The sequence below is a fragment of the Phoca vitulina genome, unplaced genomic scaffold (genome assembly GCF_004348235.1).
Source record: "Phoca vitulina isolate PV1807 unplaced genomic scaffold, GSC_HSeal_1.0 scaffold3, whole genome shotgun sequence".
NCBI classification, from domain to species: Eukaryota; Metazoa; Chordata; class Mammalia; order Carnivora; family Phocidae; genus Phoca; species Phoca vitulina.
The window spans coordinates 1,062,169-1,082,022 of NW_022589706.1; the positions used below are offsets into that span (position 1 = coordinate 1,062,169).

A 19,854-nucleotide genomic window follows, 5' to 3' on the forward strand; every position below is an offset into this window, starting at 1 on the left:
ACATCCACACACAAACGAACGTGCACCCTTATCTCACACCACACCCAGAAGGCAACTCAAAATGAGTTAAAAGATTTAATGTTAAATGTTAAGACTTGAAACTATAAACCTCCTAGAAGAAAACATAAAGAAAAAAAAGCTTCATGACTCTAGTCTTAGCAATGATTGCATGGGTATGACATCAAAAACATAGATAACAAAAATAAACAAGTACACCAAACTAAAAAGCTTCTGCACAGTAAAGGAAATAGTCAACAGAATACAATGACAACCTACAGCGTGGGAGAAAATATTCAGAGGCCATATATCTGATAAGGGGTTCATCTCCAACATATGTAAGGAGCTCCTTCAATTCAATAGTTAAAAAAAAATTTAAAAACTAAGAACCTGATTTTAAGATGGGCTACTGACTTGAATAGATGTTTCTCCAAAGAAGATGTACAAATGGCTCACAGCTACGTTAAAACATACTGAACAGGACTAATCATCAGGGAAATGCAAATCAAAACCACAATAAGGGGCACCTGGGTGGCACAGTTGGTTAAGCTTCTGACTCTTGGTTTTGGCTCAAGTCCTGATCTTGGAGTCATTGGATTGAGCCCTGTGTCCGGCTCCATGCTTGGTGCAGAGTCTGCTTGGGATTCTCTCTCCCTCTCCCTCTCCCTTCCTGTCATGCTCTCATTCTCTCTCTCAAATAAATAAATACATCTTTAAAAAAACACACAATAAAATATCACCTCACACTTGTCAGGGCAGCCACTATCAAAAAACAAAACAAAACAACAACAACAACAACAAAGAGCAAATGTTGGCAAGGATGTGGAGAAATTAGAGCCCTTGCACACTCTTTGTTTCTATCGGAATGTAATATGTAATGTTTCTATGGTGGAAATGTAATATGGCACAGCCACAATGGAAAACAGCATGGAGGTTCCTCAAAAAATTAAAACTAGAACTACCATATGATTCAGCAATCTCACTTCTAGATATTTACCCAAAATAATTGAAATCAGGATCAGGAAGAGATAACTGCACTCCTGTATTCATTGTAGCACTAGTCATAATAGCCAAGATGTGGTAACAATGTAAATGTCCATCAACAACAGATGAATGAATTTTTTAAAAATGTGATATATAGGTACAATGAAATATTATTCAGCTTTTAAAAGAGAAAGAAATTTTACAATACAAATTCTATAATACAACATGGATGAATCTTGAGGAAGCCATGCTAAGTGAAATAAGCCAGTCACAGAAAGACAAATACTGCATGCTTCTACAGATACAAAGTATCTACAAAGTCATAAGTATCAAAGTCCTAGAATCAAAGAAAGGAATGGTGGTTGCCCTGGGCTGAGGGGCTGAGGAAATGGGGAGTTACTAACCAAGAGGCATAAAGTTTCAGCTATGTAAGATAATGAATAAGCTCTAGAGTTCTGCTGTTCAACATTGTACCCATAGTCAACAATAATATATTGCAACCTTAAAAATTTGTTAAGAGGGTAGATCTCATGTCAAGGATTCTTTCCACAATAAAAATTCTTTATAAAATGCCTACACTGCAGGAAAGAGTTGATGTTGGCCATCTCCTAAATTTGTGGCTTTTGTTTTTCCACTTTCCTCATTTAGATACTCAAGGAAGAAAACAGCATAAGCAATCTTGAAATAATTACCATTGTAATCCACCTAACCCAGGGCTGCCGTGGTAACTTAATTTACAAAATGAAATTACAGTGGATCCAAAGGAAACTATTCAGACTTTCTTTCACATTTCAAATTTGGCAAACTGAAAACTTTCTGTCAAACAGGAAATTCCCAGTGCTCAGCAACCAACACAGAAACAGACACGCAGACACGCACATACACATGACCCTAGGGGTTGGGACTTCTATATTTTGTTAATGAAATTTTTAAAAATCCGTCATCCTTACCTTTCCAAAACTCCCTTTGCCAATGGCCCGCAGAATCTGAAAATGGTCAAAGTTGACTGCAAAAGAAAATGAGGGAAAGAAAGAAACAGATCAGATTTGCTAAACCTTGCACGGGTTCTTGAAAGTTCTCCCTACATACCTACCCGTGTATTCCAAACGGCTTCTGGTTTCAATTGCATTATATTTGCCATGGCAACACTCCACCACTGTATGGATACTTCTCAGCACATTTTATTCCCCCCGCCCCAAGCCAACACGTCCCCAGTGGGTATATAGGATGAGAGACATCTTATGGGCTCAGGGGAAGGGATCACAGAGAAAAATCTGGATACTTGGATTACCAAATTCTTGCACTCGCTGTTGTTCCCTTTTCCCTACCTCTGGTTGACTTTTCCCTACCTCTGGTTCTTGTCTTACCCATCTGGCACTCTTATCTTGCATGTTCAGATCTTACACACTCAGCTCATCTGTCTCCGTATCCAAGGTGTTAACTCAGTCTCCTTTATGGTATCTGAACCCTCAAATGCAATGACCATATCGTGGGTCTTTCCTGCTTGGACGTCTGTTTAGCCCTGGCATTGTGAGCTACGGGAGAATGGAGACACTGATCCCTCAGTCTCATCTTGGTATTGCCCCATCTCACAGGTCTCCCCATTCTTGCAATTTCTACTGCCTTACTCTGGTCTGGTTTCCGCCCCATCCCTACAGCACAGCAGACCAACAACGCATGGTCATGCCACTAAATCCAATAGACACCTTTCTGTCCTCCTTGTACTTGGTCACTCTGTCCTTTTTGAAGCACCTGCTTGGCTTCTACAGAAGCCAGTTCATGCTTCAGCTCATGCTTTGTGCACACTCAGCTTCATCCTCCCAGCCACTAAATACTAAAGCCTGTCAAGCCTCCATCTACCACCTTCCTTTTCTCACCGGCTTCAAAGGCTTCAGCCACCACCTAATTGCCAATGACTCTCCAAGGAACCTCTTCTCTAGACTCCAGCCTGTATGTACTGATTGATGCCTGCTCCACAGCAACTCTTGAAGGTTCCAAAGCCACCTTGAATCCCACAGGTCCAAATGGAGCTTAGGAGGAGTACTTCATCACACATCTGAACTCGTGCACTCAAAGCCTGGAACTCATCCAACACCCCTCTCTCGCTCAACCCCTTAGCTAGCCCTTCATCAGGTTAGGTCCACTGTACCTCTTGGCTATCTCTCCCATCTGTCCACCGGTAGCCACCCTCTGGTTCAGTCCTCCATCCTCTCTTGACCTTCTCATCCTGGGATATGTGCTTGTTGCAGGCAAGGGGTCTTGTCCATCCTCTGCTCCCACCCCTCGATGCCCCCTCATTGTTTTCCAGGAAAGTAAACTGGGACACAATCAGACCCCCGCCACTTCTCCTGCTGCACCACCCACCACACTCCCTGCACCCACTGAGCTCCAGACACACAAGCTTCTTTTCTGTGCCTAGAACAGTTATTCTCCGTGCCTTTAACGCGCTGCTCCTGGCTGAACACTCACTAGCTCTGCTCCCTCTTTACCCTTTTGTATCCAGGAGAAAACTGTGCTCAGCCTCCAGACTAGTCCGCTCCCTACCACACTCTCCCAGGGCTGTGGGACTTTCCTCCAAAACACACTGTTCTGTATCATTGTACATGGATCTGATTTAAATCAGCTTTTCCCCACTAGACGCTAAGCTCCCTGCAGTCAAAGGGCGTGTCTGTTTCTCCTCCCGCGTCCCCAGCACCTAGCACGGTGCTAGTACACAGTGAGTATGCAACAGCTGTTCATCAACTAAAGGGCCGACTGAAAGCAGATCCCCACATTCACAGTGCCAAGCACAACTGCTGGTCCATAATGAGCGTTCGGTAAATATTTTTTAATTAGATTGAATTATAGCCAGTTCCCAATAACTAGGAGAGACATGTCGTTTACAAAAGATGAAGAGAATTGATTAGTTCACTATATTATGGGGGCAAGGATGTGGGGAAGTGAATGAACACAATTAGTTCCCTGTGTACTCAACGTACTTGAAGGAGGACAATTATGTTGAATTGTGTCCCTACAGAACCAAGTCAGAATCCGGTGTGCCATCGCACGCCTAACGTGCTTAGAAGAGAGAGACAATGTTAATAGTTAACTTAGCAAAACCTTGGTTCTTTGACCTACTTCGGTTTGCTTTGCACATAACTTGCCAGGAAAAGAAATTCCAGGCTTTCACCTCTTGCCCACTCACCAAAAATCAAAGGAGAAGAGAAAAACAAGGTGCCTGGACTGCGTCTGCCAGTTGCCCAGCAATGAGCTAGGAAATTGTGCAGATCTTCTCGGGAGCCCCAAGGCCCCACAGGGCAGGCATCGCTGCGGGCGTCTGCCAGCCGCACCCCACTCTGCCTCCCCAAAGATTCTCTGCAGCATCAGGATGCCATCCCTCTGGGTCGTGGATTCACCGGCCTGAAAAGCCATTCCTCAACACCCCAACTCCTGCCTGGCCTCAGACATGTGGCTCATGTGCTCTCTCAGGAAGCCTTTCCCCACTCCCAATGCATCCTTCCTCCTTCGTGCCATCTCTGGACCTCCTGTAGACATCTGGCCACTGATGAGGAGAACCCAGCCTGAGTCAGACTTAGGTCCATAACCCAGCTCTGCCACAGCCTTGGGTGAGTCACTGGGCCTCCGTGCGCCTCACTTACCCCACCTATAAAGTGGGAGCATCAGTGCCTACCTTCCACAAAAGTGTAGAATAGTGCCCGACACAGTGCAACCCCCCAAAAAGCCCTCGATGTTTGTGCTGGGGGATGAGGAGCAGTCCTCCCTCTCCTCTGATTTCTCCTAGGAGGGCTATTTCCCTGACCACCCATGGCCTCTTGCCCCATCAAAGGTGGTGTGAGCTGAGTGGTGAGCTGAACAAGGAACCGCAAAGCGTATTTCTGCTTGTTCTGTTCTCTCTCTGGAAACTGTCTTCAAGGAGCAAGCTTCTCCTCTGACCCTTCTTGCCAGAAGCTTCTTAGGGCCAGCCACCATGTGCAGGAGTCTGCGGGGTCCAGAGCTGAAATGAATGGCTGGGGGAGTCTGGCTAATTCTGGGCTTTAGCACCAGGGAGCCCTTGCTGGTGCCTTCCTGGGCCCCACCCCTCAAGCCCAGGAAAGGCGTGGTTCTCACTGCCACCAGCCCCCCGCCCCGTCTTGTCTCTTAACTGGAGAGGGATATTAATTCCCCAGCCAACCAGCAAATGCCAAAACCTATTGTTATTTTAACAATTAGTATTATAATGCTGTAAATAATCTCACTCATCCATATCCCCTACAAAAATGTGTGTTCCTGGAGGGGTGCTAACACAATATATGAGACAAATAGGTACTTACTTAATGTTTATTTGCTTATTGGACTAGATTGGATTTAAATGACTTTGAGCATATGGCCTGTATTCCCCATTTATGTGGCATCTCCCTGAGGCCTGGTACACTGATACTTACATAAATAGTGCCTACATGAACACACTTTGAATAAGTGAAGGGTTTACAGTTGGCTGGTAAGCAGTTTGAAATGACTTCAGTGATGGTGCCAAGCCAAAGACGGGTCTAGAAATGGCATTGTTAACATAGGGCTGTTGGCCCAGAGCAAGAGGACTTGGCTGGGGGACATGAGGGGTTGATGAGCGAGTTTCTTAGGGTGACCCTCTTGTCCTGGTTTGCCTGGGACCTTTCTGGTCTTAGCACTGACAGTCCTGCAGTCCCAGGAAAGCCACGGCAGTCGGTCACCCGCAGGTTTCTAGATCATTAAACTGCCCCACCAGAAGAAGTCACACTCACTCCTGGAGCCAGCTCGGGGACGGTAAGGTCCACTCTTAAAAAGCAGTGTCTGTTCAGACCACAAGACACAGAGGGAACTGCCAAGGGTGACACTGTGACAAGTGTGCTGTGAAGGTAGAAACAAGGGGCACACTGTGCCAGTGACCTCACCCAAACAAGACAGCAGTGGCTGTCCGCCTGGAGGACTGTCACATGGACAAGGAAAGGACCCACGGGACATTAAATCACTGGTTGTTTGCCCAGCTAGGCTCAACTCCCCCTGCTTCCTGGATTAGGAAACCTCAGGTCTGTTTAGGGACCAGTGTGGCCAGCCCTAGGCAATGAGACATAACTGGTCTAATCCAGTGGTGTTCATCAGGATCACCTAGAGGCTTAAGACAGATCATGGCCCCACTCCTGAGTTTCTGCAGAGGGGCCAGTGAATTTGCATCCCTAGTAAGTTCCCAGGTGATACTGATTGTCCTGGGGCCATCACATTAATCGGGACAACTGTGCACCCCACTTTCCCAGACACTTGTGTATCTGGCAGTGACCCTGTGACACAGGCCTAGTCAATGAGATCTCAGCAGAGGATTATGGGGCTATTTCTGGGAAAGCATTTTTTTCCTGATGAAAAGGTACAGTTACAGGTAGAGTGGTTCTTCAATCCTCCTGCCTCTTCCTACAAAGGATATGGATATGATGTATGGAGCTATAGCAGCCATCTTGTGACTATGAGGCAAGAGGCCAAGACAGGTGCAGAGAAACCACTCCCTGTTGTTGAGCCTCTGAAACCACGCCAGGAACCACCTACCTCTGGACTTAGTATATTACACACACACACAAATCTTATTTGCTCAAACCACTGTGGGTCAAGTTTGCTATTTACTGGAAGCCGAAAGCATTCCTTTCAAACACACAAAGCCCGCCACATAGGGATTTAGTAAATGCCAACTATTTTATTGTTGGATTTCCAGCCTCATCGTAATTTTACTAAAAGGTAGAAGAAGAAAGGTTTTTGGGGTATAAACGTAGGGGCTACGGGGCCTGGATATAAAGTCTGACTCCACTCCTCACCAGCTGGGTGACCTTGGGGAAGTCACTTAACCTCTCTGTGCCTGTCTCTTCACTTATAAAATGGGTGTACTAAAATGCTTACCTACAGTGATTGTGCACATGCAATGAATCCATACAGGTAAAATATTTAGAACATGGCTGGCCCTGAAGTAAAGGCTATGAAGAGTAGGTATTATCATCATGAGTATTCTGCATGAGAGACTTGTCCCCATTTTTCACCTCAATGATACAACACTAGTCTCATTAAATCATGACCAAACATCACAGGGTGATAAAGCTAAAACTGTATTAGTACCCATTAGTTATTGATGGTGATTATCACACTGGGGAAATCTGGTTGTTCTGCCTTTCAAGCCTGTGGGCTCTTCTCTTTCCATCAGACCAATTATTTCTAAGGAAATTCATAGCATTCTTTCAACGTGCTATCTTTAGGAAGCAGTTTATTCAGAGGCAAGTGTGAATTTTCAAGATAGTTAATTACTCTTTCAAACAATCTCTAATGGAAGGTAACCCCCAATCAACATCCCATAAGAATATATGCATTTAAGCATTGCAGACGCACCAGGCAAAGAAAGCAAGCAAATGTCCCTTTTCTCGCCTCCCTGAAAAGCTAAACCGGGAGCTCCTTCCTCGTTAACACTGGTGCCACACACACAGACTGCACACGGGCTGGCCATGCCTGTGTGGGAAACTTCACCCAAAAATGCTGATTGCCAACATCATTTCAAAAATTTGAAGATCTGCCCAAACTGGCCCTATGGTGCACCTTGAGAGTAGGACAGTAGTCTTATGATGCACCACTGCCCATGCCAGCCCAGTTCCTGCATCTCTATTTCCTGCCTGATCCTGTAAGCACTTGAGCTTTTGGCCATGGGATGGCAGTAGGAAGAGACCTAACAGACCGGGGGAGATGAGGAGGGGCAGAGGTGGAAGGGAGGGTCTGGTGTCCCACTTAGCTAGCTTTAAACCCAGCTTCACCATTTTGGTCACTGTGGACCTGAGAAAATAAATTAACTTTCCCAAGCCTTGATTTTCCCATCAGTAAAATGGGGGTAGTGATGCCTACCTGCTCAAGTCAGGGTCAGGGCCATGGGCAACGACAAAGCAAAAGGCTGACTCAGCAAACAGTAGCCACTGGGAAGAGCATCAGTCCAAACCCTTGAGTGCCCTGAAGAGTACTGATGCAAGTCCCTGCTCCAGCTGTGGACCTTCAGCCTGGCCACTTAGTATCTTAGAACGGGGTAATGCTTATCTGGTTGGATTTTTCTCAAAAATAAGACTATTCTGTAATTAGCACATAATGACAGTGATCATTTGGCTTCGGTTTTGTCTGTCATTAGCACAGAGGTAATGTGGGCACCCAGGTGACTCCTTGAGGATGGAGCTGAGCCCTGTGCCTCCCTGAATCCCAGGTGCCTGGCAGGTAACACAATACACACTCATGAGACACCTGAGTACACGCATGTGTGAACTGGGTAGTGAGGTGGGAGAACAGGAAGGGGACTCTTCAGGGACTGGGAACTGGGATCACCTTCTTTACAGGAATTACTGACCTCCACACACAAAGGAGGGGTGACCCGGCTATGGCAGGCATCACAAACTATTTGTTGGGTGAAAAAATAAAGACCTACTGAGGGGACGCATACTTGTTGAATGCATGTCTGCTGTGTGCCTGGCCCTGTTCCAGGTCCTGGGGACTAGCAGCAAACAGAAGACAAAATGACCATCCATCCAGAGAGCTGACCTTCTAGGGCCCAAGGCAAATAACCCATCAATCCATAACTCAGTGGTAAATTCTATGAAGAAAAACAAATCCATGTGTATTTGTTTCCTCATGCTGCTATAACAAATGACCACAAACGAAGTGGCTGAAATACAAATTTATGATCTCACAGCCCTGGAGGCCAGAAGTCCAACACAGCTCTCATGGAGCTAAAACCAAGGTGTCAGCAAGGCTGAGGTCCTTCTGAGGCTCTAAGGAATCACCGGTTCCTTGGCTTCTCCAGCTTCTTCTAGAAGCTGCATTCCTTGGCCGATGGCCCCACATCACTCCAACTGGTGCTTCTATGGCCACATCTCCTTCTCTGACCCCCATCTCCCTTTTTCCCTCATAAGGATCCTTGTGATTTCATTTGTGCCCACATGGATAATCCAGGATGATCTCCCCTCCTCAGGGTTCTTACTTTAATCACACCTTCAAAGTTCATTTTGCCTTGTAACGTACTATATACACAAGTTCCAGGATTGAGGCATGGACATCTTTGGGGGACCGTTATTCTGCCAACTCCCTGCCCCAGGTAGAGGAACAGACAGTGACTACGTTGGGAGAGGAGCCGCTATTTTATTTTTTTATTATTATGTTATGTTAATCACCATACATTACATCATTAGTTTTTGATGTAGTGTTCCATGATTCATTGTTTACGTATAACACCCAGTGCTCCTTGCAGAATGTGCCCTCTTTAATACCCATCACCAGGCTTACCCATCCCCCCATCCCCCTCCCCTCTAAAACCCTCAGTTTGTTTCTCAGAGTCCATAGTCTCTCATGGTTCATCTCCCCCTCCAATTTCCCCCCCTTCATACTTCCCCTCCTGCTATCTTCTTCTTTTTTTTTTTTTTTTTTAACATATAATGTATTATTTGTTTCAGAGGTACGGGTCTGTGATTCAACAGTCTTGCACAATTCACAGCACTCACCATAGCACATACCCTCCCCAATGTCTATCACCCAGCCACCCCATCCCTCCCAACCCCCACCACCCCAGCAACCCTCAGTTTGTTTCCTGAGATTAAGAATTCCTCATATCGGTGAGGTCATATGATACATATCTTTCTCTGATTGACTTATTTTGCTCAACATAACACCCTCCAGTTCCATCCACGTCGTTGCAAATGGCAAGATCTCATTCCTTCTGATGGCTGCATAATATTCCATTGTATATATATACCACATCTTCTTTATCCATTCATCTGTCGATGGACATCTTGGCTCTTTCCACAGTTTAGGAGCCGCTATTTTAGACAAGATGGCCAGGGCAGGACTTTCTAACGAGAGGACGATTAAGAAGATCTGGGAAGAAGGTGAGAGAACACACAACAAAGATATCCAGGGGATGGTTACCGGAGGCGGAGGGAAAAGCAAGTGCAAAGGCCCTTGGCAGGAATGTGCATGACGGTCCCCGGGCACAGCGGGCAGGCAAGGCTGGCCAGAGTGCAGCTTGGTGAGAAAAGAAAGGGGGGGGGGTGCTGGTCACTTGGGGCTGGGCTAAGGGCTTTGGGAGGTTTTCTAAACACGATGAGAAAGTGCTAAGAGCTCTGAGAAGGGGGGAGAAAACTGGTCTGGGGATGTTTGTTAAAGCTGTTTGGAAAGATCCAAATTTAGGTGTGAATTCAGGGGGACAAAACTGCCACACGATGGTAATTAAGGACACAGGATCCCAGCAGTTGTATCAGTCCTGCTAAAAGCAAGTTTATCTGAGAGATGCAGTGGGCACAGAGGATTTCTAGGGCAGTAACCACACTCTGTAGGATGCCCTAATGTAGATACCTGTCATACATTCAACCCACTGGATGCTCCACACCAAGAGGGAACCCTAATGTAACCTACGCACTCTGGGTGCTGATGTGTCAGTGTAGGGCTCATCAGCTGTCACAAATGCCCCACTCTGGTGGGGGTGTGGATAACAGGGGAGCGTCTGCGTATGTGGGAGCAGGGAGCATGTGAGAAATCTCTGTGCCTTCCCTTCAATTTTGCTGTGAACCTTGAACTGCTTTTTTAAAAAAGTCTACTAAAACAAACAAATTAAACAAAAAAACAGATGGAGTGGGTGGTCAGCCAGCAGCCCAGGGAAGGGAGAAGCAAGCAAGTGTGCAGAGGTGTTGGTCCAGCCTGTCCGTCTGTGGGAAACAGGGTCAGGGACATTCTTATCACTAGACTCAGGTCTGTTCTCACGTCTGCTATGTCTATGGTAGGCGTGTCCTGACGGGAGCAGGGACTTTGGAGGTGACAGGCTCTGCTCACAAGGAGCTCACAGCGAGCAGGGGACACAGCCGTGTCCCACAGACTCAGGTGCTGGGGCAGTAGCAGGGTCAGGCAGCAGGTCGCAGGGGTGATGCGCTCCATGCTGCTGGGACAGTCTGGGAAAGTTTTCAAAGGCACAAGACCCGGAGTGTGGTTTGAGGAATTACAAGAGTTCTCCAGGGGGTAAGGAGCAGTAGGGATTTCAGGAAAGGCTCCAAGAAAAGCAGGAATCCAGGGGCACGAATCAGCAAGATGAGTTCCCAGAACAGCAGGACCAGGGTGCGGCGAGTGGAGAGAAATGAGTAGGATGATTAATGCACTAGATCACTGGACACTTCTTCAGGACAAGGATGCATCAGGCCTAAGCAGAGGTTGGAAAAGCATTACTCCAAAGGGCCCGTCTCCCCTTTGCACACGGCCACTCTCGCTCATCTCCCTGGTTCCTCTGCCCCGAAGCGCAGGTCTCAGCCACAGTTACACCCAGGACACATATTCGGCTGAAGACACAGATCCAGCCCCTGGCCAGCGTCCAATCTGGCTGCCACGGCCACAGCTGGACCAGTTGTTCATACAGACTTCTCATACACTCCTGCTTATAGCCCTGGCACAGGGTAGATAACAGTGCTCGTAAACTGAGCTGCAACCACTTCTTTTAGCCTCATTAAAAAACTGTTTTGTTTTCTAGTTGATAAATGTGTTTCATAAAACCCAAAAGCCTTTTTTTCCCCCTCACTCTGCACTGTTATCAGCATAAACACTGTATCTATAAACATTTAGGAAATCACATGCCTAATTCATACAGGAAAATATTATATGGCAATAATCTCAGGAAAGAAGCCAACTTGGATGCTGGTGGAAATGTGGAATCCGTGATAAGGAAAGCGCCAAACACGTGTTTGAGGGAGGAGAGTAAGAGAGAGGCTGACCATTCCTTAAAAGCAAGGCTGTCTCAGACAATCTGCTTCTTCCATGCCCTGTGGGTTAGTTTGCTCGCCATAACAAAGAGCCACAAACAGGGGGCTTAAAATAACAGAAATTCACTCTCTCACAGGTCTGGAGACCAGAAATCTGAAATCAAGGTGCTGAACAGGGCTGTGTTCCCTCCAAATGCTCTAGGCCAGGATCCTTCCTTGCCCCCTCCAGCTTCCAGAGGCTGTTGGCAATCCTTCTTGGCTTGTGGCTGTATTAGTCGTCTCAGGGTCCGCTGTCACATGGCCCTCTCCCCACTCTGTCTGTCTCCATCTTTCTTCTCCTCTTCTAACAAGGACCCTAGTCATTGAATTAGGGCCCTAATCCAGTATGACCTCACTCTTAACTCATTATATCTACAAAGACCCTACTTCCAGATATGGTCACACTCTGAGGCTCCAGGGGGACATGAATTTTGGAGGGATGCTATTCAACCCAGTGCAGCCAGAACAGCACCTCGCCCAGAGAAGAGGTTCAGTAAATGATGGCTGGCTGGCTGGCTGACCAGACAAAAGAGCCCACATACAGCCCACACCTGCGTCTGTCTGAGTTATAGAAACAAAAATATATTTTGGAAACATCATGTTTCCAAAACATCTGGCTCTTCATCCTGGTAGGGTAGAATCAAAGCTAACCAACCCTGGGCGGGGCAGGCTTTGGTCACTTCTCAAACTAACTTCCGGTTGTGCAATCTTACGACAAATCACCTGGAAGAAGAGACGCAACTAGACCATCGGTTAGGTCCAAGCTCGCTCCCAATGCAAGTGTCCCAAGTGGAGCTCTGCAAATACTAAAAGCATGACCGTTTCTCCTGCAAACAAAGTTCTCCATTCCCTCACCTTTTAAGGGAAAGAACAGTATAGGATTAGGGGGCGTAATTCGTGGTTTAGAGTCTACTGGTATTTTTCAACTCACCTACTGATCAGCAGAATGGGGAGAAGGTGACAGCTAATAGTCACAAACAGTCTGTTACCTCTCCTTTTGTATGGATGATAGTGTTGCTAATCTACGGCTCAGTGCTGAGATAAAGGCACTCTGGACACTGGTTCTGCCTATCTGCTTTATTCATCATGAACACTGAACGGAACTTAGCCAGACAGGAGGAAGAAACAAGCCAGTATTTGGACTCATATGATTATGTTTTGATTTATCTTCTCATTAAACATAAGCAAACACTCTCCATTGGCATACATTTGAGATCCCGGAAATTTTAAAGGTCCTCGGTGTGTATGTTGGGTATTCACCACACCAAGACTTTAAACTTCCAACTCCTGGGACCGAATCTTTAATGGTGAAGTTGGCCTGGTGGGGGGGTCTGAAAAGGGGCAGGTCCAGGACAGCTCCCAGAAGGCAGCAGCAGAAGGAGGAGCTCGGGGCTGTAGTAGATTGACAATATTAATTGCCCCATTTTCCACCCTTCCCTGTACCCAAGTCCTCTGCAAGGTGACCTTCTGGCTTAAGAGGTAAAGTATACTTCCCCACCCACTGATCACCCATTCAGCCATAGCACGTGGATTGACTCAGCCAGTGCGATGTTAGCAGGCTTGAGTCAAGCTGAGGCTTGAGAAAGTGCTTGTGTACATCTGCTTCTCCCTCGCTTATCTACCTCCAGCACAGGAACATGCAGGCTGCCTTCTGGACAGTGACATACTGGCAATACCAGCAGCCCAGTTCCCTGGTGAAGCCATCCCAGGGTGACAGCCAGCCAATCCCCAGACAAGTGAGAGAGAGACCAGCTGAGACCAACAGAGACAAGCTGCAGAGTAGTAAGGACGCTAATGTCTCACGGGTGTAAGCCACTAGTTTTGGAGAAGTTTGCTCTATGACATTACTGACAATGAAATTGAGAGGGACAGCGGGAGGGAGGGGCAAAAGAAAAAAGACAAGAAGGGAGATATAGGGCCCAAGGACTATCCTAAGAGGAGTGGGTTATTTTAGCCCCAGAATAGCTAAAACAGTCTTGAGAAAGAACAATAAAGTGGGAGGACTCACTCTATCCACTATTAAGACCTACTATGTAGCTACAAAAATCAAGACTAGGTGATACAGAAAGAAGGATAGATATATGCATAAAAATTGGACAGAACAGAGACCCCAGAAATAGATCCACATAATATGCCCAACTGATTTTTGAAAAAAGTGCAAAAACAACTCAGTGGAAGAAAAATGGCCTCTCAATAAATGGTGTTGGAGCAACTGGACATCCACAGGCGAAAAAATGGCCCTCAGCCTATGTCAAGGCAAGAGCCTTTTGGCAGAGAGCTGGGGTCAGATCACTGGGCAATGTGCCTGGACAGGAACAAGAGATAGGCGTGCAGTGAGGCCTGGGGGAGGGGGCCTGAAGGCACACTTACAGAATTCAGCTCCTTGTGGTTATAGGATGGGGGTCCCTGTTTCTTCCCTGGCTCTGAGCATCCAGAGATTTCTAATAGTGCATCAAATCCTGCTCATGCACCAAATCTCTCTTACTTTCCTTTTAGTAACTGGTCAGGAGAAATCTCTCTGCTTTTAGAGGGCTCATGTGATTAGATCAGGTCCATCTAGACAATCTTCTTTTTACAAGGTAATGTAACATAATCATGGAAGTGGAGGGGGTAGGTAAGAAGGTCAAGGAGCCATTGTAAAATTCTGCCTTCTACAGGGTCAATTAAATGACGGATCATTGTCAGGAACTACTAAAGAGTAGTGATGCCCCCTAAAACACACACACACACACACACATACATGGGCACGCACACACATGCACAGTCTTGATCCCTTATTAGTCTAACACAAACCACAAGAATGAGATGAAAAGCCTCGTTGACACTCTTAATACCCATGGCCTCTGCTGTCCCTTTGGGTTTACAAGATCTTCTGTTTATTTTGTATTTCCTTCCTGACCTTCTTGCAGGTCTGGTCCTATTCCAGGCCCTGGGCCAGAAATAAACCAAACTCAGTCCTCGCCACCATGCTCTCCCTGTCAAGAGTTAGGTAAGCAAGCACCATGTAAGGGCTACAATGGGGGTGACTCAGGAGGCTTTTAGGGTGGGGGCAGGGAGGGGACCATCTTGGACGGCGTCAGGAGGCTTCAGGGCCAAGAAAATGCCGATTTAAAATGCTTTAAGGAGAAGAATAGAGATCCTACATTTCTTGACAAGCACAGTGAAACATTTTGCTCATTCAGACATCTCATGAACATAGTCAAATGTTCAGGACTATTTCTCTGTGAGAGAGCCAAATTACATAAGTCAGAAAAATGGGTCTGGTTTGCAAGCTGATGGGCTGCACGGTGGCTCCCCTGGCCTACAGACTGAGCAGATAATGACATTTCAGCAGAGCCAGGGCATGAGAGAGCTACTTTCTTAGTAGGCAACATGGGGGATTGACCTCACTTCTCTTCTCCATCCCTGAAAAAATGTAGGTCATGGGTGTGTTGTGAAATCAATGAGATTGTGCATGAAAAGGTTTAGGCCAGAGCCCAGTTCATACTAAGTGATCAATAAATGGTCATGGGGCAGATGACAGGATGATGACAAATGTGGCATGATCGACGATGATGGTAATTGTTATGAGCTGAACCATGCTCCCTGAAAATCCATGTGTTGAAGCCTAACCCCCAGCACATCACATGACCATGTTTGGAGACAGGGCCTTTAAAGATATGATTAAGTTAAAATGAGGTCCTTGGGGTAGATTCTAATCCAATAGGCCTGGTGTCCTTCTAAGAAGAGGAGAACAGGACACAGACATGCACAGAGGGATGACCGTGTGAGGACACAGAGAGAACACAGCCATCTACACACCAAGGAGAGAGGCCTCAGGGGGGAACCAACCCTACCCATACCTTGATCTTGGACTTTCAGCCTCCAAGACTGGGAGAGAATAAATTTCTACTGTTTAAGCCACCAGTCTGTGGTGCTTTGTTATGGTGGTCCTAGCAGACTAGTACAATAGCAATGATGATGTGGATGTTGCTATTGGAAAAGCAGGGAGTAGGCATCATGAGGGACCCTGGCTTATGAAAGGAAAACTATTCAATAATCGTCCATGTCCACCGCAGTGCAGATCCAAGGAAGAGGGGCCAGGAGCAGAGAGAGATGTGCAGTATCCAGGCAAGGGAGTGGGAGTGCCTGAACAGGAGCGAGACCGGGGGAAAGAAAAGGAGAAGACCTGAGAAAGACACAGGACACACATCAGTGAGAACACTGGATGTGGCCAAACAGGAAGGAGGTGTGGAATCCGTGATGATTTCTGGCTCCCCAGCACTGAGGAGATAGAGAGAGTGAGCCTCCAGAGGAGGCAAAGACTAGGGGAGGAAAAAAAGACCATTTGTGGGGAAAGAAGAGAGCTTGGTTTGGGGCATGTTGACCTTGAGATCCCCGTAGGGATAAAGAATGGCAGGAGGACCCACTTGGAAGGGAGCTGGGATCTGGAACATGGTTGAAATGATGAGCTGGTCCAGGTGGGGCGTGCTGAGTCAAGAGCAGGGGTTGAGGATGGAATCTGGAGGATGCCAACAGCTGAAGGCACACAGAGCAGGAACCCCAGAGGAGAAACAGAGCTCAGAGAGGTGGGAGGGAACGGGGAGAGTGTCAGGGGACCTGTCTTAGTCAGCTTGGGCAGCTATAACAAATACCAGAGGCCAGGGGGCACATACAACAGACATTTGCTTATCATGGTCTGGAGGCTGGGACATCCAAGATCAAGACGCCAGCAGGTTCAGCCCTTGGTGGGAGCTCTCTCCCTGATTCAAAGACAACTGTTTTCTCACTGTGCGCTCACATGATGGAGACAGAGAGCTCTCCTCTCTCCCTCGACTTACCTGGGCACGGATCCCATCCTGGGGCCCCACCCTCATAACCTGCTCTCCACCTAATCACCTCCCCAAACCCCACGTCCAAATCACGTTAGGGGTTAGGGCTTTGACATATGAATTGGAGGGGGGAGGGTGCATAATTAAGTCCATACAGGATTCCAGCTGGGGAGAGTCCACAGAGCTGTCCACTGAGCCAAATGCCACAGGCATGAACGTGGTCAGCATCCCTGGTAGAACAGGGCCTGCTGTGAAGCATTGGTAAATGGACCAATGAATGAATGAAGGGTCACAGGGAACACACTGCGACTCGGCCACATTTCTGTGGATGCTTCTCTGTTCTCCTGCTACCCCCCCCCCCACCGCCACCAGCCCAGGAGATCTGCATGGATAGGCCTGGGTGTGTCCTTCTCAGCTTCCCTGGCCCCTCGATGTGGCTGGCCACCAAGTGGTATCCAGGACACGTTTCCTGAGCAGATGGCTGTCTCCTGCCTGTTATCAGGGGCTAGAGCCTCCACAGCTCTCGCAAGGGGGCAACCCAGCACAGACTCAGGTGCAGGCAGGCCCGACTCCAGCCCCAGCTCCTCCATCCCACACTGCTTGGCCTGGTTAACCTTTATAAGCTTTGTTTCCATGTCTGCAAAATAAGATCAGCAATATCACTTACCTTCAAATGTCACTGTAAAACTTAGAGCTGCAGTATAGGAAACATCCAGCGTTCTACCTGACTGATCAGACCTGCTCTATAAAGTGTGCCCGCCGTTGTCCTTTGTTCTGGGCCTTACTACGATTCCAACCATGACCGCTGGTTCCTGTTACTGTTAATCATTATTTCAATGATGTGATTACAAACACAGAACTTGATGCCAGTTCTTCTCTTCCTCGTTTTGTGATTCGCTGCCTCCTCTCTCATAGGGGATAGTAACAGCAGCTACATGATGGCTTGTTGCAGGGTCAAATTATTTACTATCCGTAAAGTGCTCAGGACAAAGCATGGCACCAGGTAGGTTCCCAATCACTGTCCCTAGTCATTTAGTTCTTGTTCTGTCACCAACAGACAGGAAATTTCAAAAATTCTCAGGATTTCACACATTATCCCTAAATATGACATGCATTCCTTCAACAGGTGTCTATGTGTACGCGAGTCCTGGGCTTCTGAAACGATGAGATATTGAAACAAATGCATGCGGAGGCTGGAGACATCATTAAAACTTTAAGGAAATAATGGAGTCTGTGCAAAAAAAAAAAAGCAACTTTTGTAGCTCAAGTAGCTACATTATTTTCAGACTACAAAAATGTGTTACTTGAAATTTGGTTAGCTCATATATGATGCTCCTTCCTCACAGCTATAAGCTGAGTGCATCCTTTCAAAACTGAAAATGTCCTTATCTAATTTATTTTAAAAATGGAACATTTTGTAACAGAATCACACAGCCGTAACACAAATTGCTGAGCATCGCCCGGCTTGTGTCAGATTCTTGGAAGGAGATAAAACCTTGAGAACAGAAGTCGGGGGAAAAAAAAAAAACTGACAATATTTGAGAGGGAAAAAAAGGAAATGAGAGCTCTCTGGACTTATGTTCCCCACTGTTGAGCAAAGCTCCAAAGCACTCCTTTTCAGAAAGTTGCAAAGAAAAAGATTAAACCATTTCCTCTTTTGTCTACATGGAAATGGAAAACATCCCTGCCTGGTATAACATCTGCCTGACGCCCCAGTGGTTAGACGTGCTCCCGCTCCTTCCCCGAGCTCTTCCAGCGAACAGGGCATCAGGCTTCTTGTTTCCACCGCCACCAGGACTTCACACACAAGGCACAGAAGAGCTTACTAAACTGGGGAGCCCGCCAAAGGTGCAGAAGCGCTCCACCCTCAGGAACACCTGCAGCACGCAATCCCTCCCAGAAGGTGAAATTCTGGGGGTTCTGGGGGCAAAATAGTCTCACTCTTGTATGTGCAAAGCACGGACTCACGTAGAGAGCACGAGCAGGTATGCCGTACATCTGCGATATCAAAACTCCATGGCAGGGTGGGAGTGCGGGAGGCGATTCAGAAAGTAAATGTCCCAAAAACCTCCGAATGTCCAAAAAGCAGGGGTGAGGACGTGATAATGCGGGGAAGGTACAGAAGCACAAGCCCATGAAAACCAGACAGCACGGGGAGTAAGAGGTGACTATGTGCCACCTGGCCAAGCATTTGTAAGTCACCCTAGTTATTCATTCACAAGTACTTACACGGGCAGACACAGGCTGGGTGCTTGGCAAAGAGCAGTGGTCAACAGAACAGGCCTCCACCCCTGTGGAATTTACCCTCTGAACAAGAAGCCTGGGAGGAAGTAAGCAAATAACTAGGATAATCGCAAGTGGCAAAAAGCTGCAAAAAGGAGATAAAGCAGGGGTGCGGGAAGCCAGTCACAGGGGAGATGACTCCCCACAGGTGGCCGGGGCAGCCCTCTTTGAGCAGGTGGCCTCTGAAACAGGACCTAGAGGGCAAGAAGCCTCAGCCATCCGGGAACAGGTAAGTCTGCTCATACTTAGCTCAGGGAACGGCACGTGCAGAGGTCCAGAGCACGAATGAGTTTGCTGTTTCGGAGGACCTGATGAAAGGCTTCTGTGTCTGGAGCAGAGAGTGGCGGGAAGGGCAGGCGAGAGGTCAAGTCCAAGAGGCAGGAAGGCTGGTTCATGCAGGCACCACTGGCCACTATTCATAGAGGCTGGAGTGAATCTAAATGCAATGGGAACCTATCTAAGAGTCCCAAGTTGACCTGGCACGTGATCTGACTTAAGTTTTCAGATGATCCCTTTTGCTGCCTACGGCAAGCAGATGGCCTGGGGACAAACACAAAATGGGGTGTCAGGTATAGAGTATAGCAGCAAAGTGATGTAGGAAAATGCAAGGTGTGAGCACACGTGTGCATGCAACGTCTGAATCAGTGCGGAGAGCCTCCCATGTGTGCACAGTGTTTAATAGAATCAATAAATGTTCACAGCAGAAACCATGTCACTATAATTTGGATCCATTCACCTCTTCAGTCTGAGGGGCTGACCCTCCTGCTTCATGAGAGAAAGCTGGGGAGGGACAGAATTAAGAATTCGAGAAGTCCTGCCATGAATCAGATAGTTTACATCCTTCCAAAAACCCACTGAGGTTATTATTATGCCTGATTTTACAGTTAGGATAACCAGAGCTCTGAGAGGTTAATTAATACCATCAATTTCTCATAGATAATAACATCTCATGCTTATATAGTTCTTTCCAGTTCAAAAGTGTTTTCACC

The 19,854-nt window shown here is 47.0% G+C and overlaps 1 protein-coding gene across 1 annotated transcript in view; it reads right to left on the reverse strand.

Annotated features, from left to right (window-relative positions):
* The window catches only part of STK32B (serine/threonine kinase 32B), a 365,972-nt gene that overhangs the window by 275,871 nt on the left and 70,247 nt on the right, over positions 1-19,854 (reverse strand). Inside the window, exon 2 of the mRNA XM_032397296.1 lies at positions 1,932-1,987. Within this exon, the coding sequence (XP_032253187.1) occupies positions 1,932-1,987 (56 nt within the window). The remainder of the gene's footprint in view (positions 1-1,931; positions 1,988-19,854) is intronic.